Source organism: Thalassophryne amazonica, chromosome 19 (assembly GCF_902500255.1).
Source record: "Thalassophryne amazonica chromosome 19, fThaAma1.1, whole genome shotgun sequence".
NCBI lineage: Eukaryota > Metazoa > Chordata > Actinopteri > Batrachoidiformes > Batrachoididae > Thalassophryne > Thalassophryne amazonica.
The window spans coordinates 63,500,829-63,521,025 of record NC_047121.1 but is presented as its reverse complement, the minus strand read 5'-3'; the positions used below and the strand labels follow the sequence as shown (position 1 = coordinate 63,521,025).

The window sequence follows — 20,197 nt, the reverse complement described above, 5'->3', positions numbered from 1 at the left end:
CTGGGTGCCTCCCAAGGGAGGTGTTCCAGGCATGTCCATCTGGGAGGAGATGCCGGGGAAGACCCAGGACTAGGTGGAGAGATTATATCTCCACACTGGCTTGGGAATGCCTCGGGATCCCCCAGTCATAGGTGGTCATTGTGGCACAGGAAAGGGAAGTCTGGGGTCCCCTGCTGGAGCTGTTGCCCTCATGACCCGAACCTGGAAAAGTGGTTGATGATGAGTGAGTGAGTAAAACATAAATAAGTAAAAGGAGTAAAATAAATAAAAGGAATAAAAGAAGACACAATCATATAAAATACTAATGATAGAACAGGGAAAACAAGTGTGTCTTCAGTCTGGCTTTAAAAGTCAATTACATTTATTTTGGAATTTAATTAGATTTTTTTTTCTCAGTAACTGTAAGGGATTACAGTCACATTTTTTGTAATTAATTAGATTTTTTTTTTCTCAGTAACTGTAAGGGATTACAATCACATTTTATTTTATTAATTAGATTTTTTTTTTCTCTCAGTAACTGTAAGGGATTACAATCACATTTTTTGTAATTAATTAGATTTTTTTCTTCTCAGTAACTGTAAGGGATTACAATCACATTTTTTGTAATTAATTAGATTTTTTTTTTCTCAGTAACTGTAAGGGATTACATTGATATTCATTTGGAATTATATGTAAGTAATTACTCCCCAACACTGATCAAAACTCATCACCTTCTTCCCATCATTATCCTGATTGCTTTCAGTCTCTCGTGCCATTACCTCATTTTGCTGCTGTTGCAGATTTGTTGTGTCCGGCTTTTTGTTGTATATATAAATTAAGGTCAACCACGGATTGTAGCACACTTTAACTGTTTCCCAGAAATGGGGTGAAGTGGTTTAGTCCTTGTTCTTTGTTCATTCATGCGTCTTTCATTTTTTTGTCCAGTGATCATTTGGGATGTTTGCATTCCGTTTTGTTTTGTTATTTTCCATTTACGCTAATAAGCATTTTATTGCACCACATCGTAAACAGGCCTAATTTGGTTTTAGCAGAGATTATCCAGCGTCTTTTGCGCTGCCAGTCGTTATTTTGACATGGTTGTTGCTGGGGATTGTGGGGGTTTAGTTAGTTCTCCGAACAAATTCTTCTGAGATTCTCTGAGCTTTTCCTTAAAGAACAGAACCATTTCTGTCAAATAAAATGTGCTTAACCATTTGCTTGAAATTCTCAGTTTTGGCTGATATAAGTGTCTCTGACTCCACATACTTTCCTGCAGACCTTCTCTGGCCAACCGGCTAAATTTTTCTTTACATTATAATAAATGTGTCCTGGAGAAGGCTACCAGTGTTTTGCCGGCCCATTGATGACCTCTACGGGTCGGGTCTCGGCAGCTGCCTGACTATATGAGGCTCGCTGCAAACAGTTTGGCCCACGGGGCCAATAAAGATCTACAGTGCTGAACTCTGATAACACGCATTGTTAGTTTCACTTCACTCATGAGGAAGTGTGGTCCACAATCTGCCCAGTTAAAGCCTACGTGCAAATTAAATTTTAAAGCCTATGCTGTCTTTGGAATCACGCCAAAGATACGTGTTAAAGTTTAGCATAACTGTTCTGTCAGTGTATTATTTTAAGATATGAGGGTTAACAGCTGCACACAACTTTGGCAAAATCTCTTCTGAAATGAGCTATGCCTCAGTTTGCAGAAGTCCTCACTGCTTCCTAATAATAAGCTTTATTGAGACTTGTGGACCTCCACCCGCTGAGCTCCCCTTGGCTTGTGCGTCCTGCTGTCACTCAGGCCAGACTTTCCCTGATCTCGTCCCCGCAAGAGGGCATGCCCACCACCTGACCACAACAGCTCATTACTCAGAAACTATGGAAGGGGATTAGGACGTTGTGGAGAAGGATGAGGTGGGCAGACAGGAACAGGGCCGTCACTTTAACACAGATCCCCCTTTTCCCGGTTGCCTCTTTCAATCTGACTCACTTCTGCTCTGTCAACCTTCAGGCACACGGATCCTTCAAGATTCAGTGAGTCCCAGCAGGAAAATAACAGAACATCTTGGTTCTTATATTCTCAGAAATGCATGATGAGGTACATATTCTAGTCAGTATTTTAGTTATAGGATGCTTAGATTTTGAACTGCCTACCATTACTGGATCCTCCATAAATTTAGACCCACTAAATGTTTTGTGTGTGCAAGTTCACAGCTAATTCTTTCCATTTGCCAGCTTATCGCCTATGTGGGGAAAAGAAGGAAACAGAAACAACAGCAAAGCAAAGCCTGGCAGATGCCCTCCGCCAATGTTAAACTGTATGGTTTTATAGTAGCGGTGATGATGAAGTCTATAAATTATTTCTATAGCGGAAGGTTGCCACTTTACAATTGGTATGTTGTGTATTTATCCTAATTTTCAAAAAGGATGCTTCCTCTAGCCTCCTCCAATACACAACCAAGAAATGTTTTCAACCAAGAAAGATGATTCTTGATTATTGTGCTGAAACGAAAATCAAGATGGCGTCCATAGTGGCCATATTGGATAACAGATGACGGCCATTTTCAACAGGAAGCGTCTTCTAGCCTCCCCCAGTCCACCACCAAGAAATGTTTCCAGTGAGATGAGGCAATCTTCAGTTATTTTGTAGAAACAAAAATCAAGATGCCGTAAATAATGGCCATATTTGCTAACAGGTGACGCACATTTTTTTTGAAAGGAACCTTCCTCTAGCCTCCCCTGATACGCCACAAAGAAATGGTTTAAGTCAGTGCTTTTCAAACTGTGAGGTGTGCCCCAAAAAATAACTGTAAACACTGTTAACCAACAAAAGAAGAAAGGGAGAAAAAAGGAAAAAGAAAACATTGTTAGTTAACATGCCAGGAGCAAAATGGATACATTTTTAGTGTGTAACTCTACCAGTGAGAAGACAGAGTTTGGAGCAACCAAAAAAAGAAGAAAGTAGAGGACGATCTGTCGCCTGTGCGTGTCAAAGACCCAGACTGATTGCTCACACTAAACAAGAGGTGAGACTAATTGAGAGACTAAATATGTATAAAAGTTTAATTAATATTATTTATGTTAAAATGTGTTAGGTATGTCAAAGACATTTAAAAACACAGAGAGTTGGTTAAATGTTAAAAAATGTGTTTTAAAATATGACAAAAGGTAAAAATAGAAGAATAGAAAGTTTTTGGAAAAACACTTAAAGTGTTTGAAAAGGGTTTAAAATGTGTGAAAGAATAGAAAGTTCTTTAAAAATTTGCTTAAAATGTTTACAAAGGCTGTAAAATGTGTAAATACATAGACACTTCCTTAAAAACGTAAAAGAATAAAAAGAAACATGAAGAAGTTAAAATTGTGTGTATGCGAGTCGGTGGGGGGGGGGGGGGTGCAGCTATGCATTTGTTCTCTGAGGGGGGCTCACTCTCCCACATGTTGAAAACCCCTGGTTTAAGTCATGCAAGTTATTTTCTTGTTGCGCGGAAACAAAAATCAAGATGGCGCCCATAGCGGCCATATTGAATAACGGATGGTGGCCATTTTCAAGAGGAAGCCTCATCTAGCCTCCTCATCCCACCACCTAGAAAGTTTTAATGAGATGAGGCATTCTTCATTTATTTTGTACAAACAAAAATCAAGATGCCACCACTAATGGTTATATTGGCTAACAGATGACGCCAATGTTTTGAAAGAAACCTTCCTCTAGCCTCCCCAATACACCACCAAGAAATGGTTTCAGTCAGATAAGATGTTCTTTATGGTGCTGAAACAAAAGGTTTACACTTGGATGGGCGGACAGGCTTCCAGATGGATGCGATGAAAACATAATAAAAAACAACACTTGTGGTTTATTGCATGATTGAAGTATTTTTGGATATGGCAGGTACTTGAATAGTGCCAATCTTAGATGGGGAGACTGGTTGACTATTACTTGGGGATCTTGTCTGGTCCAGCCCTCTGTCATTCAGCTCTGCAGTCAGCTGGAATGCCGTTTCTCACATTCCCGGACCACTCTGCCAGCGGAAGAAATATGTTTTCTTAGCTGGCGAAGCTGTGGCTATACTTTCTTAAATGCATCACCGCTGTTTTCACTCCTGCATTGCTGCGGCAGTGAGTTCAAAGAGAACTATACTTTGGTACCGTCAGGTTATTTGTTTTGGCGATTCTGTGACATTTTTCATTCGTCATTCTGTTCTGTGTGAGTGGAAAACAAGCCATGTTTTCTCTTTAAACATATGTCAGATTTTTGGTACAAAAATGTATCAAAGTAGATTAGACATAACTTTACCCCCTTTAGGGCTCAAACATTCAACATAGATGAGAAAAGGAGAAATCTAAACACACCACTAAAATGAAATAAGTGACAGCAATGTTTTTAGGCAGAACTGTTTTTCTTATTTTTCTCAATTTCTATTAAGTTTTTTTTATGCATCGGCAAATCACAACATCACTCCAAAGTTCCAAAGTCACTCCAACGTGCTACGTTCAAACTCTTAGCTCACTGGTTATTGTGCAAGCCTCACAAATACACAGTAAAGCCCCGCTCACACAGATGGCATGTTTGTGGTGTTTAGCGGCGTGTAGACCTCACAAGGCGCTCACCACTATCCGCCACAAACACTTCACACAATGCCACATGTTTGTCGACACTCTCCAGGGTGCCTAAACTCAATTTTAGTCATCACACGGTCGCCCCTTGCACGCCACTAAAACAGCACGCATGCTAACACATGCACCACGCGTACACCATTGATATGATAGGCTGAAGACCACAACGTTGTTCATAAACTCTACCTCCATGAGAAAGTGGAGAACATAAAGATAAAGTTGATAAAACCCCAGCCACCTGCTCTGCGTGACGCCATGTTGGCAGCGTTTACTTTGCCTACTTCCCAGCCATCATATTTTGGATAAAGAAGTAGCGTTTGCGTGACACCCTACATGACATAACTGAGACAAATGAAGCATGAACACACCCCCACCATCTTAAGAGTAACCAAACAAGCTAAGCTAATAGACCAACCCTGGTTCAGGTGTTTATTAAATCATATTCTTGGGGACTGGATGGTGGTTCCCATAACGTGTGCCATTGGTGTGGGCATTAAAAATTATGACCCACTTATTTTCTCAGTAATCACAGATTAACTGGACCTAACATCATGATGCTTCCGATTGTTGCTAAAAGTGCTAACAATGTTTGCATCCAAAATTAAACAAGACAAAAATCGCAGGAAATACTGGAGCGTAAACATCTTAGATGATCCATGAGGACAGTTAAACACATAGCGAGCCATATTATTACAGATATTTGTAATAAAATGCTCAGAAAGAACAGGCACGCTCCCCCACAACAACTAGCAGTCACAGCTGCGCTGCTGGAGTTGAGCTGTCACTCAAACTGGTCACACCCCTAATTATTCAAAAGATTATGGATGAAAACATTTTAAACTAAGGAGTTTTTTCAAAAATGCACCTCTGTACAGTTATCATGGAGGGTGACACTAGCTACAGAGACCATAACTGTTTTTTGTACCAGGCTGCAAACATGTTTATTTATGCTCTAAAGCTGGGCATTTTAACATGGGTTTCTATGGAAATGTGCAGCCTCAAGTGAAAAAAACTTTTTTTTCTTCTTCTTGTGCCTCATTTTGGGCCATTGAAGCTTACCGCTTGGCCAAGAAGAAGCAGATGATTCTACATTAAAAACCACATGTAGCAAGCAAAAGCCACAACCTTGAAGTTGGCAGGATGACGTCTTCTGAAAACTACCCAGTGCTCAAAGGTGCTGCCTAAATTGTACTGAAGAAAAACATGAAAATCTATAACTAATAGAAGCATTCCAAATGGTAGTCCAGCCTGTAGACGCTACTCGTTTCCCGTCTCCGATACAAATGCTCTCTTGTTGTCTCATGATAGCCAGAGTGACCTCACCGCTCAATAAACGAATGGTTGCCAACTGACACTAATGTCACTGCGCTGCCAGGTCACTGGCTTAACAGACATACATTAGTTATGACTGCAATCATCCCACGAACATGTAATACACACACCTGAGTCACACACTGTGTGATTTTTTTATTACTTTGGCAACGGTTTGTGCGTAGCCGCTTTCTAACTTCGACACTAACCATCATTCCTGGGGCTCACAGTTAAAGCATTAGCCTCTCATTTAAAGTAGATTTGCACTGTGCTGATGATAAAGGTCAGGCCTGTCACATAGGCTTCCTCAGCATGTTTATGATAATATCCACTTCCTTCGTCTGTCCCCCCGGGTTGAGGAGAGGTATTAGTAATATGATTACAAATGACGTCGAGTGTTATCCCTCCATTCTGCTGGATGGCAGCACCGTCAGATAAATGCATTTGATGGGGATCCTTTTCCATGCACTCACTGCGAGGTCCCCGGGGCCCAGCAGTTAGTCCCCCTCATTTTTCTTCTTGCCAAGATGCTCACATCTGTAAGTTATACGGTCCCCTCCTACGGCTCCTCTTTTGGCTTTGCTGTGAATGCAACACTTTGTGGCACAGAGTCGCTGGAATGACAGGACATTTTATTCTAATAAAGTTGTGCCGTCCCTTTCTGTTCTTTTTGCAGCTTACGCGGTGATCGCCAACGGACAAGTGGAGTGTACGAAAGGTTTTAAAAGGCTGAACCTCACACACTGTCAAGGTAAGCTGTGAAATCATCATGCCATTATTTTAGAAATATTTGTGCGTGTGTTTGTTCCCATTTGGTTTTTGGGCCAATTAACACCAAACCTGCTGTGTCCTTGTAGGCTGACCCCAAAATTGCCCTTAAGGGGGTTGTTTTGGCAAAGGTCAAAGTCAGTGGAGCTTAAGGCCAGATTTTTGGTTGTTTATTCCCATACTCCTCCCATGTCTGTTGGCTGATTTCCACCAAATTTGATGTCTTGACTCTTGTAGAGAAGAATAACAGAAGCTACAAAATCTGGCGACCCTCCTGTCCTGTGCACCAACAGCATTTCCTGTATATTCGTTTTGTGAATTGAACCTAACCAGACCCCTCCTACCGAGAGGCAGACTGCTATTGGCTAGTGACTAAACAATTGCTCCAATTAGCACCTATTGTGCTCTAGTTAGCACCCTAATGACAGGGTAGCTGTCCCTCCTAACGATAGGACTGACGCCTCTCCTGACGGCTCTCATGACGACTCTCCTGATGACGTGAATGACTCATTACCATGAACAAAAGACTGAAACTGCTTTGACCTGAGTACCCCATTGTAAACAGGGGACAAAGCGTGTCTTAGACCCCCTCCCCGGTTAAGGCTGGGTTTCAACTGTTTCACAAACAGTGCCTCCTTCACTCTTCTCTCAAACCATTTCTTTTCTCTGGGTAAGATTTTAACTTCCTTGTCCTCAAACGTGTGGTTAGTGTCTTTAAGGTGGAGATGAACTGCAGACTGAGGTCCACTGGCGCCCTCTCTGCGGTGCTGGTATAGGCTTTTGTGCAACGGCTGCTTAGGCTGAGTCTCAATTCTACCCCTTGGCCCTTCCCCTTACCCCTTACCCTCCATTTTGCGCGGGCACGAGAGACAGAGGGGTGTCTCAATTCTCTTTTAGTAGCGAGGCGGAGGGGTAGGCGGAGGGCTTCAAACCCCTCCGTTTGGAGTGAATCTGGATACACACTTTGTTTGGAGGGGTAGGAGGAGCTTACCGCTCTCTCCGAAAAAACAAACATGGCGCCGAAAGAGCCGCACAAATGAAGTGGCTTTCATTACAAATTTAGAAAGTTGTTTAGAAAGCTGTTTAGAAAGTTATAACTTGCCAAAAAACTTTACAGGCAGTTGTCTATGACAGCAACATGTGTGCTGCTGGATGCATGTTGCATATATTGTCGTTCTGAGGAATATCGTAACGTCGCTCGTGCGCTGAGGCGTTATAATGCGCATACACACGAACGCTACAGTAAGACACTTTTATATCTCACAATGGAGAAAATCATGATAAAGGATAAGCACGTTAATTTGTATGTTCATAAATCTTTGTATAATATCAACCCCTGCTGTTGGATTTCAAGGTCTGTAACACGTGTGTGTATTTAGTAAACAAACAGGGAGCCCTGAACACACTCGACACCTAATAAACTTTCAGGCAGAAAATGAGAAGTTTCATCAATGGAAATAAGTTGGAAAATATATACAGATGCACATGTATATGTGTAATACATAACCTGACGTCCTAATAGACTGCTATTATTTGTCAAGGAAATTTCTAAAGGAAATAGAGCTGGATGCAAAAAATGGGAGAATTTGAAAAAGAAATATTAACCGAACTAGATGCAGCCCAGAACATACATACAGGTGCTGGTCATATAATTAGAATATCATGAAAAAGTTGATTTATTTCAGTAATTCCATTCAAAAAGTGAAACTTGTATAATGTATACAATCATTGCACACAGACTGATATATTTCATGTTTATTTATTTTAAATAAATAAATTGTTTTCCTGTTTTGCCATTTAGTATTTTATATTATTTTTATTATTTTACTTCTTTTACTTATTTATGTTTTAAATTTTTTTATTGTGTTTTAATCTTATTTCATTTTATTCTGCTTTTAAATGTTTGTGAAGCGCCTTGAGGCGATTAGTCGTGATTTGGCACTATATAAATTAATAAATTATTATCATAAATTATTTTAATTACTAATTCATTAATTACTAATCAATCAATTAATGATTAATAAAAGAATATTAATTATTATTGATTAATTACTAGTATCACATTAACATTAATAAATTACTAATCAATTAATTATTAATACTATTAATTATTATTATAAATGACAAATTTATTTAATTAATTAACATGACATGATTGCAATGCGTCAAAGAAATATGCAACATCTTCTATTTCTTTGCATTTACGCAGAAAGGCGAGAAAACAAAAGAGCAAACAGGCTACTGCAACAAGTTGCATTTCGGTTGCCATGTTAACAAACAGTGAAGACGGCAGTTTTTTTTTCTCCTAAGGCGGAGGGGTTTCTTAATTCATAGGGCTAGAGGCATACCCCTTCACCTTACCCCTTGTTTTAAAGGGGTAGGCGTAGGGTAGGGGTAGGGCCAAGGGGAAGGGGAAGGGGTACAAAAGAGAATTGAGATTGGGGGTTAGTCTCACCTATGTAGTGTTCATTACAGTTTTCCTGACATCTGATAGAATACACTACATTGCTCTGTTTGTAACTAGGGATCATGTCCTTAGGGTGAACTAATTCTGTCTCAAGGTGTTAACAGGTTGAAAGGTTTTAACCTGTTAGCACCTTGAGACGCCCACCTTGAGATTACCCAGGTAAGAAAGAAGTTGCCAAAGGTCAACCACTGGGATAGGTTTCTTGGAGTCAAAGGTTAAAATGGATGTTTTCACTCTGATATTCATAAAACGTAGAACACATTTGGAGGTGGGATCTGGAATTGCCCAGGTAAGATAGAAGTTGCCAAAGGTCAATCACTGGGATAGGTTTCTTGGAGTCAAAGGTTAAAATGGATGTTTATCACCCTGATATTCATAAAAAGTAGAACACACATGGAGGTGGGATCTGGAATTGCCCAGGTAAGATAGAAGTTGCCAAAGGTCAGTCATTGAAGTCAAGGTTATTGTTGTCTAAGGTCCAGAATTGTACATTTTCACACTTATATACACAAAATGTGGAACACATTGAGGTGGATTTTGGAATTTCCCAGCAAGGTCAAATTTGCCAAATGTCAATCATTTGGGTTAAGGTCACATATCTTGTCTGTTTGTTGGCCTACTCCTCCAAGGTCCTTTAACTGATTTGGACCAGACGTGGTATGTCAGTGAAGCTTGGCCCCAAAATTGCAGTTAAAAATATATACTATGGAAAAGGTAAAAGAGTTTGATTTTCAACTTGATATGGACCAAATGTGGCACATACCAAGGTGGATTCCAGAAGTGCCTTAGCAAGGTCAGTCACAGGTTACTGCCTTCATGCCCACATGTACCATTACCTAGTATATTAAAAAAGTCCAACATTTTATATCTAGGGTTTGAAAAGCCAAGGCATGTAGCCTGTAAAATGCACAATGACTTGAAAACAACAAATGTTATCATCTTGTAACCCACTAAATTAAAATGATGATATACTGCCATATGCTGGGCATGTCTACGCTTGTTGCAGCGACAAATCATATCACATGCATGATGGAAATTAGGAGCAGGGGTGGTTGCAGTTACTTTTAGCTTAAAACAAGCTTGTTTGTCAGTTTCTGTCATTTCCAACTCCAAAGCCACTGCTGTGTGTCCTAAATGAGTAAAAGAAAACATCTTAATGCAATCTGTGTTCATTTAACACTCAACAACCCCAACTGCTACTTTAGTTTCACAAACTTCTCCCAAAACTGGATTGTTGTTGATCACAGTCGTAATCATTATTTTTCAGTATAGGCTCCATTATGAACTGTCAGCAATCACATCAAATCACCACTAGATGATGTTGGAAATGACATAAGAACTACTGGAAACACGCACATCTGTTTGCTTTGATGTAATGTTCAATCTGGCCAACAGTAACCCAGAAGGTCTAAGCTTTACATTCTCATTAAATATGTGTCAATTGACCTACTAGAAACATCATATTGCTTGGATTTATGCATTGTCTGGAACATTTTTGTTTTGAAAAAACAACCCTTGTATGGCCAGAAAGTGAGTGAGCCAGAAACAGTTTGAGACAGAACTCCATGTTGTTTACAATTATTTCACAATTTCTTGCTTATCCTTCATTTATATATCAGCAAAGCAAATGTTGCATGACTGTGGTCTCAGTCGTCCATCTGTTTATGAAAAACAAACGCAGGATTTCCCTGAGAGCGTATTCAGGTTTCCCCCGTCACCACATCCTAGAAGTGATTCGTTTAGCAACGACTATCTTTTGTCCGCTCTCCGGGCCAATCTTCCACTGAGACAATTCACTTATTTCCAATTATTTCATTTAGCTGTGATTATGCAGCACTTGAGTTAATCAATTTAAAAACAAATGCTCTCTGACGGGCTCAGAGTAACACAATAAACAGAGCTCATCACTGAAAACCGATGCTGGCATTTTGTAGGGCTAAATTCAGCTTTCCTGGCATTCTTGTAGTTAAGTACTGAGGATGACGGCAAGGATTTATGAGTTCCTTTTAATACCCAGTGACTTGATTGATGGTGTCATAATCCAAAAGGCAAAGCTTTCTGAAGCCTATGGAGTGTAACAGCATAACGCTCCAATGGACAAGCTCAACTGTAACAAGCCTCATCCCCCGGTTCAGCCAGTTCAAAAACGTTTCTCGTCTGCACGGGACTACTGGCCCAGGTGTGCTCCGTGACACCTAATAAAAGAAAGACCTTCAGACGAGGAAACATTTCTTGTCCAAAATTGTGTCAACAAACCCCAGGAATTGATGTTTCTATTATACATGCTTTATTTGTGTGATTGTTTCAAGATGTTCCTCTTTTCCAGTTGCTTGCTTCTTTTAGTTCCCAAAAAACCAACTCTGACAGTTACCCAAAATATTTATTGGACAGCTTTTAAAGAATGTCCCATTCGGGCGGTTTTATTCCCCAAAATTATTTGTAATTTTAGGTATCCAGAACACTGTCAAAATGCAAAAAACAAACAAACAAACAAACACACTTTCATTGAATTTTTATCTTGAAAATGTTCTGCCAAACTATAGTTCTTAAACTGCATTGTACATTTTAAAATGTGCGTCATACTGTCAATTCAGGGGGCATGCGCTAGTGCTGCACTTCACCACATCCACCATGCTATAGAACCGCCACACATCCTGGATGGCAACCACCCAGGAAGACAGCTGATCCAACACCAACTCTCAAAATTAACCAGGTGAAATGTTGGCGTCATCTTGACCTTCTGAAGTCGCCGGGACTCTCAACACTGAGGCACCTGTGTGGTGGATCATGCACAAAGAAATGCACCATGTAACCTCGAGAGAAGGAGCTAAACACGGTTTGAAAGGAAAACTTAGACTGCTTATAATGTATCACTGACATGTATCAACCTGTGCTTTGACATAAAAACACTTTCAACTTTCATTTCCAAAATGGAGTAAATTATATTTTTTTTCCTCAAAATTCTATACACAACACCCCATAATGACAATGTGAAAGTGCTTTTGAGATTTTTGCGAACAGCCTCAGCCCCGCACACACGTTAACCCAATTTCAATTCAATTTATTTTCATTTATATAGCGCGAAATAACAACAGAGTTGCCTCAAGGCGCTTCACACAAGTAAGGTCTAACCTTATTAACCCCCAGAGCAGCAGTGGTAAGGAAAAACTCCCTTTGAGGAAGAATCCTCAAGCAGACCAGACTCAAAGGGGTGACCCTCTGCTTGGGCCATGATACAAACATAAATTACAGAAGAATTCACAAAACGAATATACAGGAAATGCTGTTGGTGCACAGGACAGGAGGGTCACCAACACAAATACAACTCCCATTTCTGCATGGAGCTGCACCTTAAACAGAGAGAAAAAACAGAATCAGGCATCAGAAAGACAGGAAATACAGTATAATTTGTCAGCATTTAACAACAACAAAAACAGGAAATACTAAGGTCTTAAAAGTAGTTGGTGGCTTGAAGGTTAGACCCTTGGGGTAGGGGGTGGGGAGGTTGAGTCCAGAGGATCCTCTGTTCGATTCCCTGTCAGTGAGGCCAGACATTAAGATGCCCTTGCATAGCAGGAAGCTGACATTAACATGTGACTGCGAATGTGGGGCATCATTGTAAAGCGCTTTGAGCAGTGTTTCCTAATTCTGGTCCTCTGGACCCAACATACTGCATATTTTCCATTTATCCCTGAACTAATCAAAGTAGATCAGCTCAGTCAGCTGTGTTCACCTAATCAACACCTGCCTGAGTTGATCTGCTCTGATTAGTTCAGAGACAAATGAAAAATGTGCAGTATGTTGGCTACTGAGGACTAGGAATAGGAAACGCTAGTTTTGAGTGTCTGCATCAGATGGGGAAGTGCTCTAGAAACATAGTTACTTTACCATATACCATGTCTGCACTAATACACACACAACAGCATGCATGACAGCAAATTTCCAGTTAAAGAACAGTTGTTAGCTTACAGTTAACTGTACTGCAGACAAGGACACAATATTAATCTGCATGTCAAACCAACTATCATAGCAACTTCCAACCTTACGTTTCTTTTGCTAGCTGAATTTGATCTATATGACCTTTGTTTGAGGTCGTCCATTTCCTTCCATTTAGTGTTCAGAAACATATGTTAGAATTAGGCTTAGAATAACAATAACAACATGAATTTCTGCCCCTTTTTTCTCCCTCTCAAGATCCGCCATCTTTGTTTTTGCTGGTAGGTTATAGCCTCCAAGATGCCGAATATGTGGGATATGTACAAATTTTCATGTATTGACACAATTTTTTTAAAATCTGAGCATAACCTGCATAACCGGGGTCATAATGCATAGAACACTGCCATCTGCTGGTGCCCGGTTATATCACACGGTTGTTGACCTGAATCACAACTTAACAGACTTTTCGGTTTTGCAAATACCTTTTTTTAACAAACGAAAAAAATGACATATTTTACAAAAGCACATTAATTTGTAAACACCAACACACATGTGACATTCACTTGTGTGTTGGTGTTTACATAGAATGCATTAGTCAACCAATCAGTATGAGCGGATGCTCAGTTTACTCATAATCCCTTTGGGCATCTGTGTGTTAATGTTCAAATCTTCTTAATTAGTGCATTATTTTAAAATTAAGAGATATGTGTTATATTTTCATAATTTGATTTAGTTAGTTAGTTTGGTTGCATTTGGGTTTGTGATCACCTTTGATTCTGTCACAAGCATTGACGGTGTTTATACTCACACTCTGCTTGTTAGTACCTGAAAGTGTACCATAGACAATACTGAATGTTATTGGTTAGCGGTTAGTTGTAGCTTCCGATCATTTTTTTTGGTGGTTTATCGGTTTAGCGTTATAAAAGATAACTTTTCAGTTAGTTGATTAGCAGTTATCGAAGCTAACTTTTTGGTTAGCTGTGTCCACCACTGGCTAAATCATTACTTTTACACCCCTTTTTATAAAAAGGATTTTAAATAAAATTGAATGAAGTCTGGACTTGATTCTCCTCCATTGCTTTCTGGCAAACTGCAGTTTTTGGTTGGTCATGAGTGCAAACACTCTAGTTGACCATTTAGACATAAAGCAGTGACTGGGAGGTGATATAATTTTGATTCATTTGACATTTCACTGATATAACACAGGGGTTTTCTCACTCATCTAGATTATAGGCCCACATGGACACGTGCAGGCTGAGTGTTAAACTGCTGCCACGAGCCGGTTACAAATCTACCACTTCAAAGAACAGAGAGGACTCTGAATGTTGAACTATTCTTTTTGCATGCACATGCAGAAACCTTTGTTGAACATCTGTGTGCCTCTGATTTGGTATAATTCTGCATATTTGTACACTTCTACTACATGCCGGCTGCACATGATGTGGAAGATCTATCACATACGCTTTGGGTTAAGAGAGACTGTATGGGAGCCATAAAACATGTTGCAACTGTGGAAGGAAAATCAGTTGCAAAACAACAAGATGAAACCGTGTAGGGACAGAAGTGGAAGTGTCCGATATCTACGGCATGCAAAAATGGAGAGTACTGAATAGGACAAAAGTATCAAAGTAAAGAAACTCATCACAACATCACAATCTTGTATCCATGACTGTGCACACCCATGCTTTCAAGACTAATCAAAGCATTATGTAACTTGTTTAACTTTTTATGCAGCTTCATAAAAGTTGCTAGGAATGATCAGATACTGATGTTGCACATATTTCATGTTGAACACTGTTTGGACCAAGTATGACGTGTTATACAGCAACACTTGTGACTAAAAGGCAAAATCATAGTATACTTTAATAGATATGAAGTGCTTGAAACAAAACAACTAGAGATGCTTGTGGAGAAATACGTTTTTGTGAGAGAAAATTAAAGTGAATGTTTTACGATCACAGTCCCCGGGGTTGGGATTCTGTTGATTGGGATACTCTGGGACATCCTAAGGGTTCGAGGGGTGTTGTGAGTAGGGAAGTGGAAACCAGCCACTTAGGTTCTTTTGTTGGCAAGGAAAGTTTTACTGACTTTGATTTCGCAGACGATGCTGTGATCTTTGAGGAATCAGTGGACATCCTGTTTGCAGTGCTTGAGAAGCTGAGGAATAAGAGTGTCTGCATTTGTGACTGACCTGGATCAAGACTTCGATCCAGACTTTTTATGACTTCCTGAACTCAGCCATCAGAAGTGTGTCTGTATGTGGTGAAAGTGTTGTAGAGACAGTCACTTATCTTGGCAGTGACATTCGTATCTCTGGGTGTCTTGGCCTTTGAGATTGAGAGATGCCTGGGAAGACCTTATGGAGTCATGAGGTTGTTGGACAGAGATGTCTGACTATGCTGATATCTTGGTAGGAGAATGAAGGTCCAGGTCTTTAGAGTCCTGGTGGCTTTTGTCTTACTGTATGTTTGGGTACCGCTGGAATGACTGGAATGACCCCAGTGGCTAGAGAAGTCCCAGGAGATCACCTGACCATGGCAGGTACACAGTTATTTTCAAGAAGTGGGGATGGATTGGTTGTCTGCCTGGGTGGTTGCCATGCAGGACCCAAGACGATTGGCATTTTCTCTTCAGAACTACCTTAAATCTCCATGGCATTTATCCAACAAGGTAATGGAAACATTTCTTTGAGATTTTGTCTATATTGTCATAAACATCACACAGTGTCTAAATATTACACCAGCAGCAGCAGCAAGACCAGATGGATCCATGTGTTGATGTGGTTGCTATGACCTGAGCATAAATGGAGACTCCTCAGAGCATTATTCCAATCTTTCATGGTCCAGTTTTGGTGAGCCTGTTCCCACTCTAGGCTCAGTTTACTGTTCTTAGCTGACAGGAGCAACACCCAGTGTGGACGTCTGCCACTGAAGTACATCTGCTTCAAAGTTTGACGTGTTCTTTGTTCTGCCTACTTTGGTTGTTTCAGGTGGTTATTGAGTTACTGGTACCTTTATATCCGTTCAAGCCATTCTGGCAAGATAGGTAGTAACAAGGAATTTTGGCCCAAAGAATCACCGCTCGCTAGATGCTTCTTCTTCTTCTTCCTCTTTTTTTCTTTTTTGACAGTTGTGTGCATGAAAATCCCAGCAGATCAAACCAATAACACGCCATATCCAGAGTCACTAAAATCACCTTTCTTCCCCATTCTAATGCTTGGATTGAACTTCAGCAGATCCTCTGGACAATATCTACATACTGAAATGCATTGTTTCTGCCACGATTGGGTGAATAAAGAACAGTTTAATAGGTGTACCTAAAAAAGTTACCAGTGATTGCTTCAGCTATGAAAAGCGAAGTTTAAAAAAAAATGTACATGAACGTATAGAAACCCAGTGGCAAAGTTGTCAGAGATACTGGCAAACATCTTCATGTTTTGCTAACACTGCTTCTACCATGCTGGCAAATGGGCTCACATGCCGGTGTTCTGACAGACCATCTTACTTTGTCAAAACATAGTATTCATAAATTTGGTCATTTAGGCAGTATCTGCTGTTTTGAATGGCTTAAAACCAGCTAAACTGGAATGCAGGATTAAGCTAAACAGAATGTTATTGGTGACACCAAACGCACAAGGTCCACAAAGCTAACACCAAGCTAACGCAAGTGTGCTAATAGAGAATCAGAATCTAATTTATTGCCAAGTTCTCACATACAAGGAATTTGATATGGTGTCATTGGTGCATAAACAACAATAAAAAGAAAAGGAAAAAAATACTTCTGTAAGAAGTGAAGTAGTCAAATGGGCAAATAAATATAACATAGTGGAATGGCATGCAGATGTACAGTACCTTTCAGTGCAGGGATGATCAAGCTGTACTTTGTTGGAGTGGGGGGAGACGGTAAATAGGGGTCTATGGCATTATTTATAAGTCTAACTGCAGACAGAAAGAAGCTATTTGTGTGTCCTGAAGTTTTAGTGCCAATGGACCTCAGCCATCTGCTTGAGGGGAGGTTGACAAAAAGTTTGTGTCCTGGGTGAGAGGGATCAGCCACTATCTTCCTTGCTTGTCTCAGGGCCCTGGAGTTGTACAGGTCCTGTAGGGATGGCAGATTGCAGTCAATCAACTTCTCTACTGGGTGGACGATACGTTGCAGTCTGCTCCTGCCCTTTGCAGTGGCAGCAGCGTACCAGACGGTGATGATGGACTCAATGATGGCAGTGTAGAAGTTCACCATCATTGTTTTTGGCAAGTTGAACTTCCTTAACTGCCGCTGAATATCAATCAGAAAACAAGCCACAAACAATAAGTAAATTCAACAATTAAAAATCAAGCATTAACTTTAATAAAGTGTCAAACACTTAATACTCTCCGCTGAAAAATGGTGTTGTATTGTGCACATGCGCACTAAGCCTTGGTAGGATGTCTCGATAGGTAAGATGAAATGTTAGGACACCGGTACGTCAAAAGTGAGATCTCCAGTCATGTGGCATTGTACTGATCAGTCAAAACAGTGGAATGAATCAGAAGTGGAATTTACAAGTCTTCTCTGAAGGTTTGTCTTTGCATCTTCTTTGCGTGCTCGTGTGTGTGCCGGTGCATTTATTTTTCCCAGCAATCCTTTGTTTGACAATAATTTGAAAGCGAACAGTCCCTATTCATATTTTGTCAAATGGAGACATTTTTGGCTGTATCAGAGACATGCATGTGATGTAAGATTTCTAAAGTCATTATGCTACATGCTTCTTGGCCCTAATAGCCAATACATAATAACGGTATTCTCAGAAGGGAGTTAAACAGCCAATAACATCCATAAATAATGGTCATATTTGTATGAAGGTTTTTTTTCTTCCAGAAGTGAAGATTAAGTAAGGTTGAGTCAGGTCAGAGTGGACTGATTGCTTTGCACGTGTGTTGCTGTTGTCATTGGCTGTGTCCCAGTTCAGGGGCCGCATTCTTCAAACGCTACGGTCTATGAAGTTCTAGCCTTCCAAGAAATAAGATGGTCTAGCTTAAACAGCATTGTTCAGTTGCGTTATTTGCTCATCCCTTTACTACCACCTGTCACCTTGCAACTTTGACAGCTGCACAGAGGAAGCTAGCATAGTGGGCATAACCTGTAGTTCAGTAATTATTTTTCAATACTTATTTATACTTTGCGTATAAACATTGCCTATTTAGTTGTGTTCATATAGAGCTCGAAATTATCCTTAAAAAAATACCAACCATTTTGACTTGGGGAAAAAAATAGCGCAACTCTCGGGATTAATTATGTATGTCATTTATTTATTTAGGGTGGTACGATTATCTGCTTGGGTGGTTGCAATCAGAGGTGGGACGAAGAACACCATCAAGTCACTTTCAAGTCATGAATCAGCAAGTCCCAAGTCAAGTCTCTAGTTATAATGGCCACCAATTGTTTGCAAACTGACTTGAGACTTGACTTGGGACTTGCAGATTGATGACTTGAGATTGACTTGACAGTGACTTTGTCCCACCTCTGGTTGTAATCCAGGACCCATGGCAGCTCCGTGGTGCTGTGAATGCGGTAAAGTGCAGCATCAGCATATGCTCCCAGACTTTACTTGACTTGCACAGTGGCTTAGTGGTTAGCACTGTTGGCTCACAGCAAGAAGATCATGGGATCGCTTCCCACCTTGTCCTTTCTGTGTGGAGTGTGCATGTGTTTCCGAGGGTTCCCTCCGGGTGCTTTTGCTCCCATTTTGTATGAGATGAACTCAAAGATCTAAAACTTTTCCCACATATACAATATCACCATTTCTCTCAAATATTGCTCACAAACCAGTCTGAATCTGTGATAGTGAGCACTTCTCCTTTGTTGAGATAATCCATCCCACCTCACAGGTGTGCCATATCAAGATGCTGATTAGACACCATGATTAGTGCACAGGTGTGCCTTAGACTGCCCACAATAAAAGGCCACTCTGAAAGGTGCAGTTTTATCACACAGCACAATGCCACAGATGTCGCAAGATTTGAGGGAGCGTGCAATTGGCATGCTGACAGCAGGAATGTCAACCAGAACTGTTGCTCGTGTATTGAATGTTCATTTCTCTACCATAAGCCGTCTCCAAAGGCGTTTCAGAGAATTTGGCAGTACATCCAACCAGCCTCACAACCGCAGACCACGTGTAACCACACCAGCCCAGGACCTCCACATCCAGCATGTTCACCTCCAAGATCGTCTGAGACCAGCCACTCGGACAGCTGCTGGAACAATCGGTTTGCATAACCAAAGAATTTCTGCACAAACTGTCAGAAACTGTCTCAGGGAAGCTCATCTGCATGCTCGTCGTCCTCATCAGGGTCTTGACCTGACTCCAGTTCGTCGTTGTAACCGATTTGAGTGGGCAAATGCTCACATTTGCTGCCGTTTGGCACGTTGGAGAGGTGTTCTCTTCACGGATGATGCGAAGGAGATGTGTTGCACTGCATGAGGCAAATGGTGGTCACACCAGATACTGACTGGTATCCCCCCCCCAATAAAACAAAACTGCACCTTTCAGAGTGGCCTTTTATTGTAGGCAGTCTAAGGCACACCTGTGCACTAATCATGGTGTCTAATCAGCATCTTGATATGGCACACCTGTGAGGTGGGATGGATTATCTCAACAAAGGAGAAGTGCTCACTATCACAGATTTAGACTGGTTTGTGCACAGTATTTGAGGGAAATGGTGATATTGTGTATGTGGAAAAAGTTTTAGATCGTTGAGTTAATCTCATACAAAATGGGAGCAAAACCAAAAGTGTTGTGTTTATATTTTTGTTGAGTATACATGCAGATTAGGTGAAATGGTGACTCTTAATTGGTTGTAGGTATGCATGCAAGTGTTATTGTGTTTGTTTGTCTATATGTTGTCCTGTCCAGGTTGTATGTTGCTTCACGCCTTATGACTGCTGTGATAGGCTCCAGTCCCCCGTGATCCTTGGATGACCAACAACCTTTGACAACGAGCAACAAAAACTTTATTGGTTTACTACAGCGGCCACATGGCTTTACATATGTAGTTGGCCAATCTATGGTGGTCTTTCTGGGACTGTGACTAGGCTCCAAGGAGGACAATACTCAACTTTTACCCAGTAACTTTTCCTGCATTCTGC

At 40.6% G+C, this 20,197-nt stretch overlaps 1 protein-coding gene across 1 annotated transcript in view; it reads left to right on the top strand.

The window, feature by feature from the left end:
- Positions 1-20,197, top strand: part of LOC117531961 (latent-transforming growth factor beta-binding protein 2) — a 291,027-nt gene that overhangs the window by 177,142 nt on the left and 93,688 nt on the right. The window contains exon 9 of the mRNA XM_034195149.1: positions 6,578-6,652. Coding sequence (XP_034051040.1) covers positions 6,578-6,652 — 75 coding nt within the window. The remainder of the gene's footprint in view (positions 1-6,577; positions 6,653-20,197) is intronic.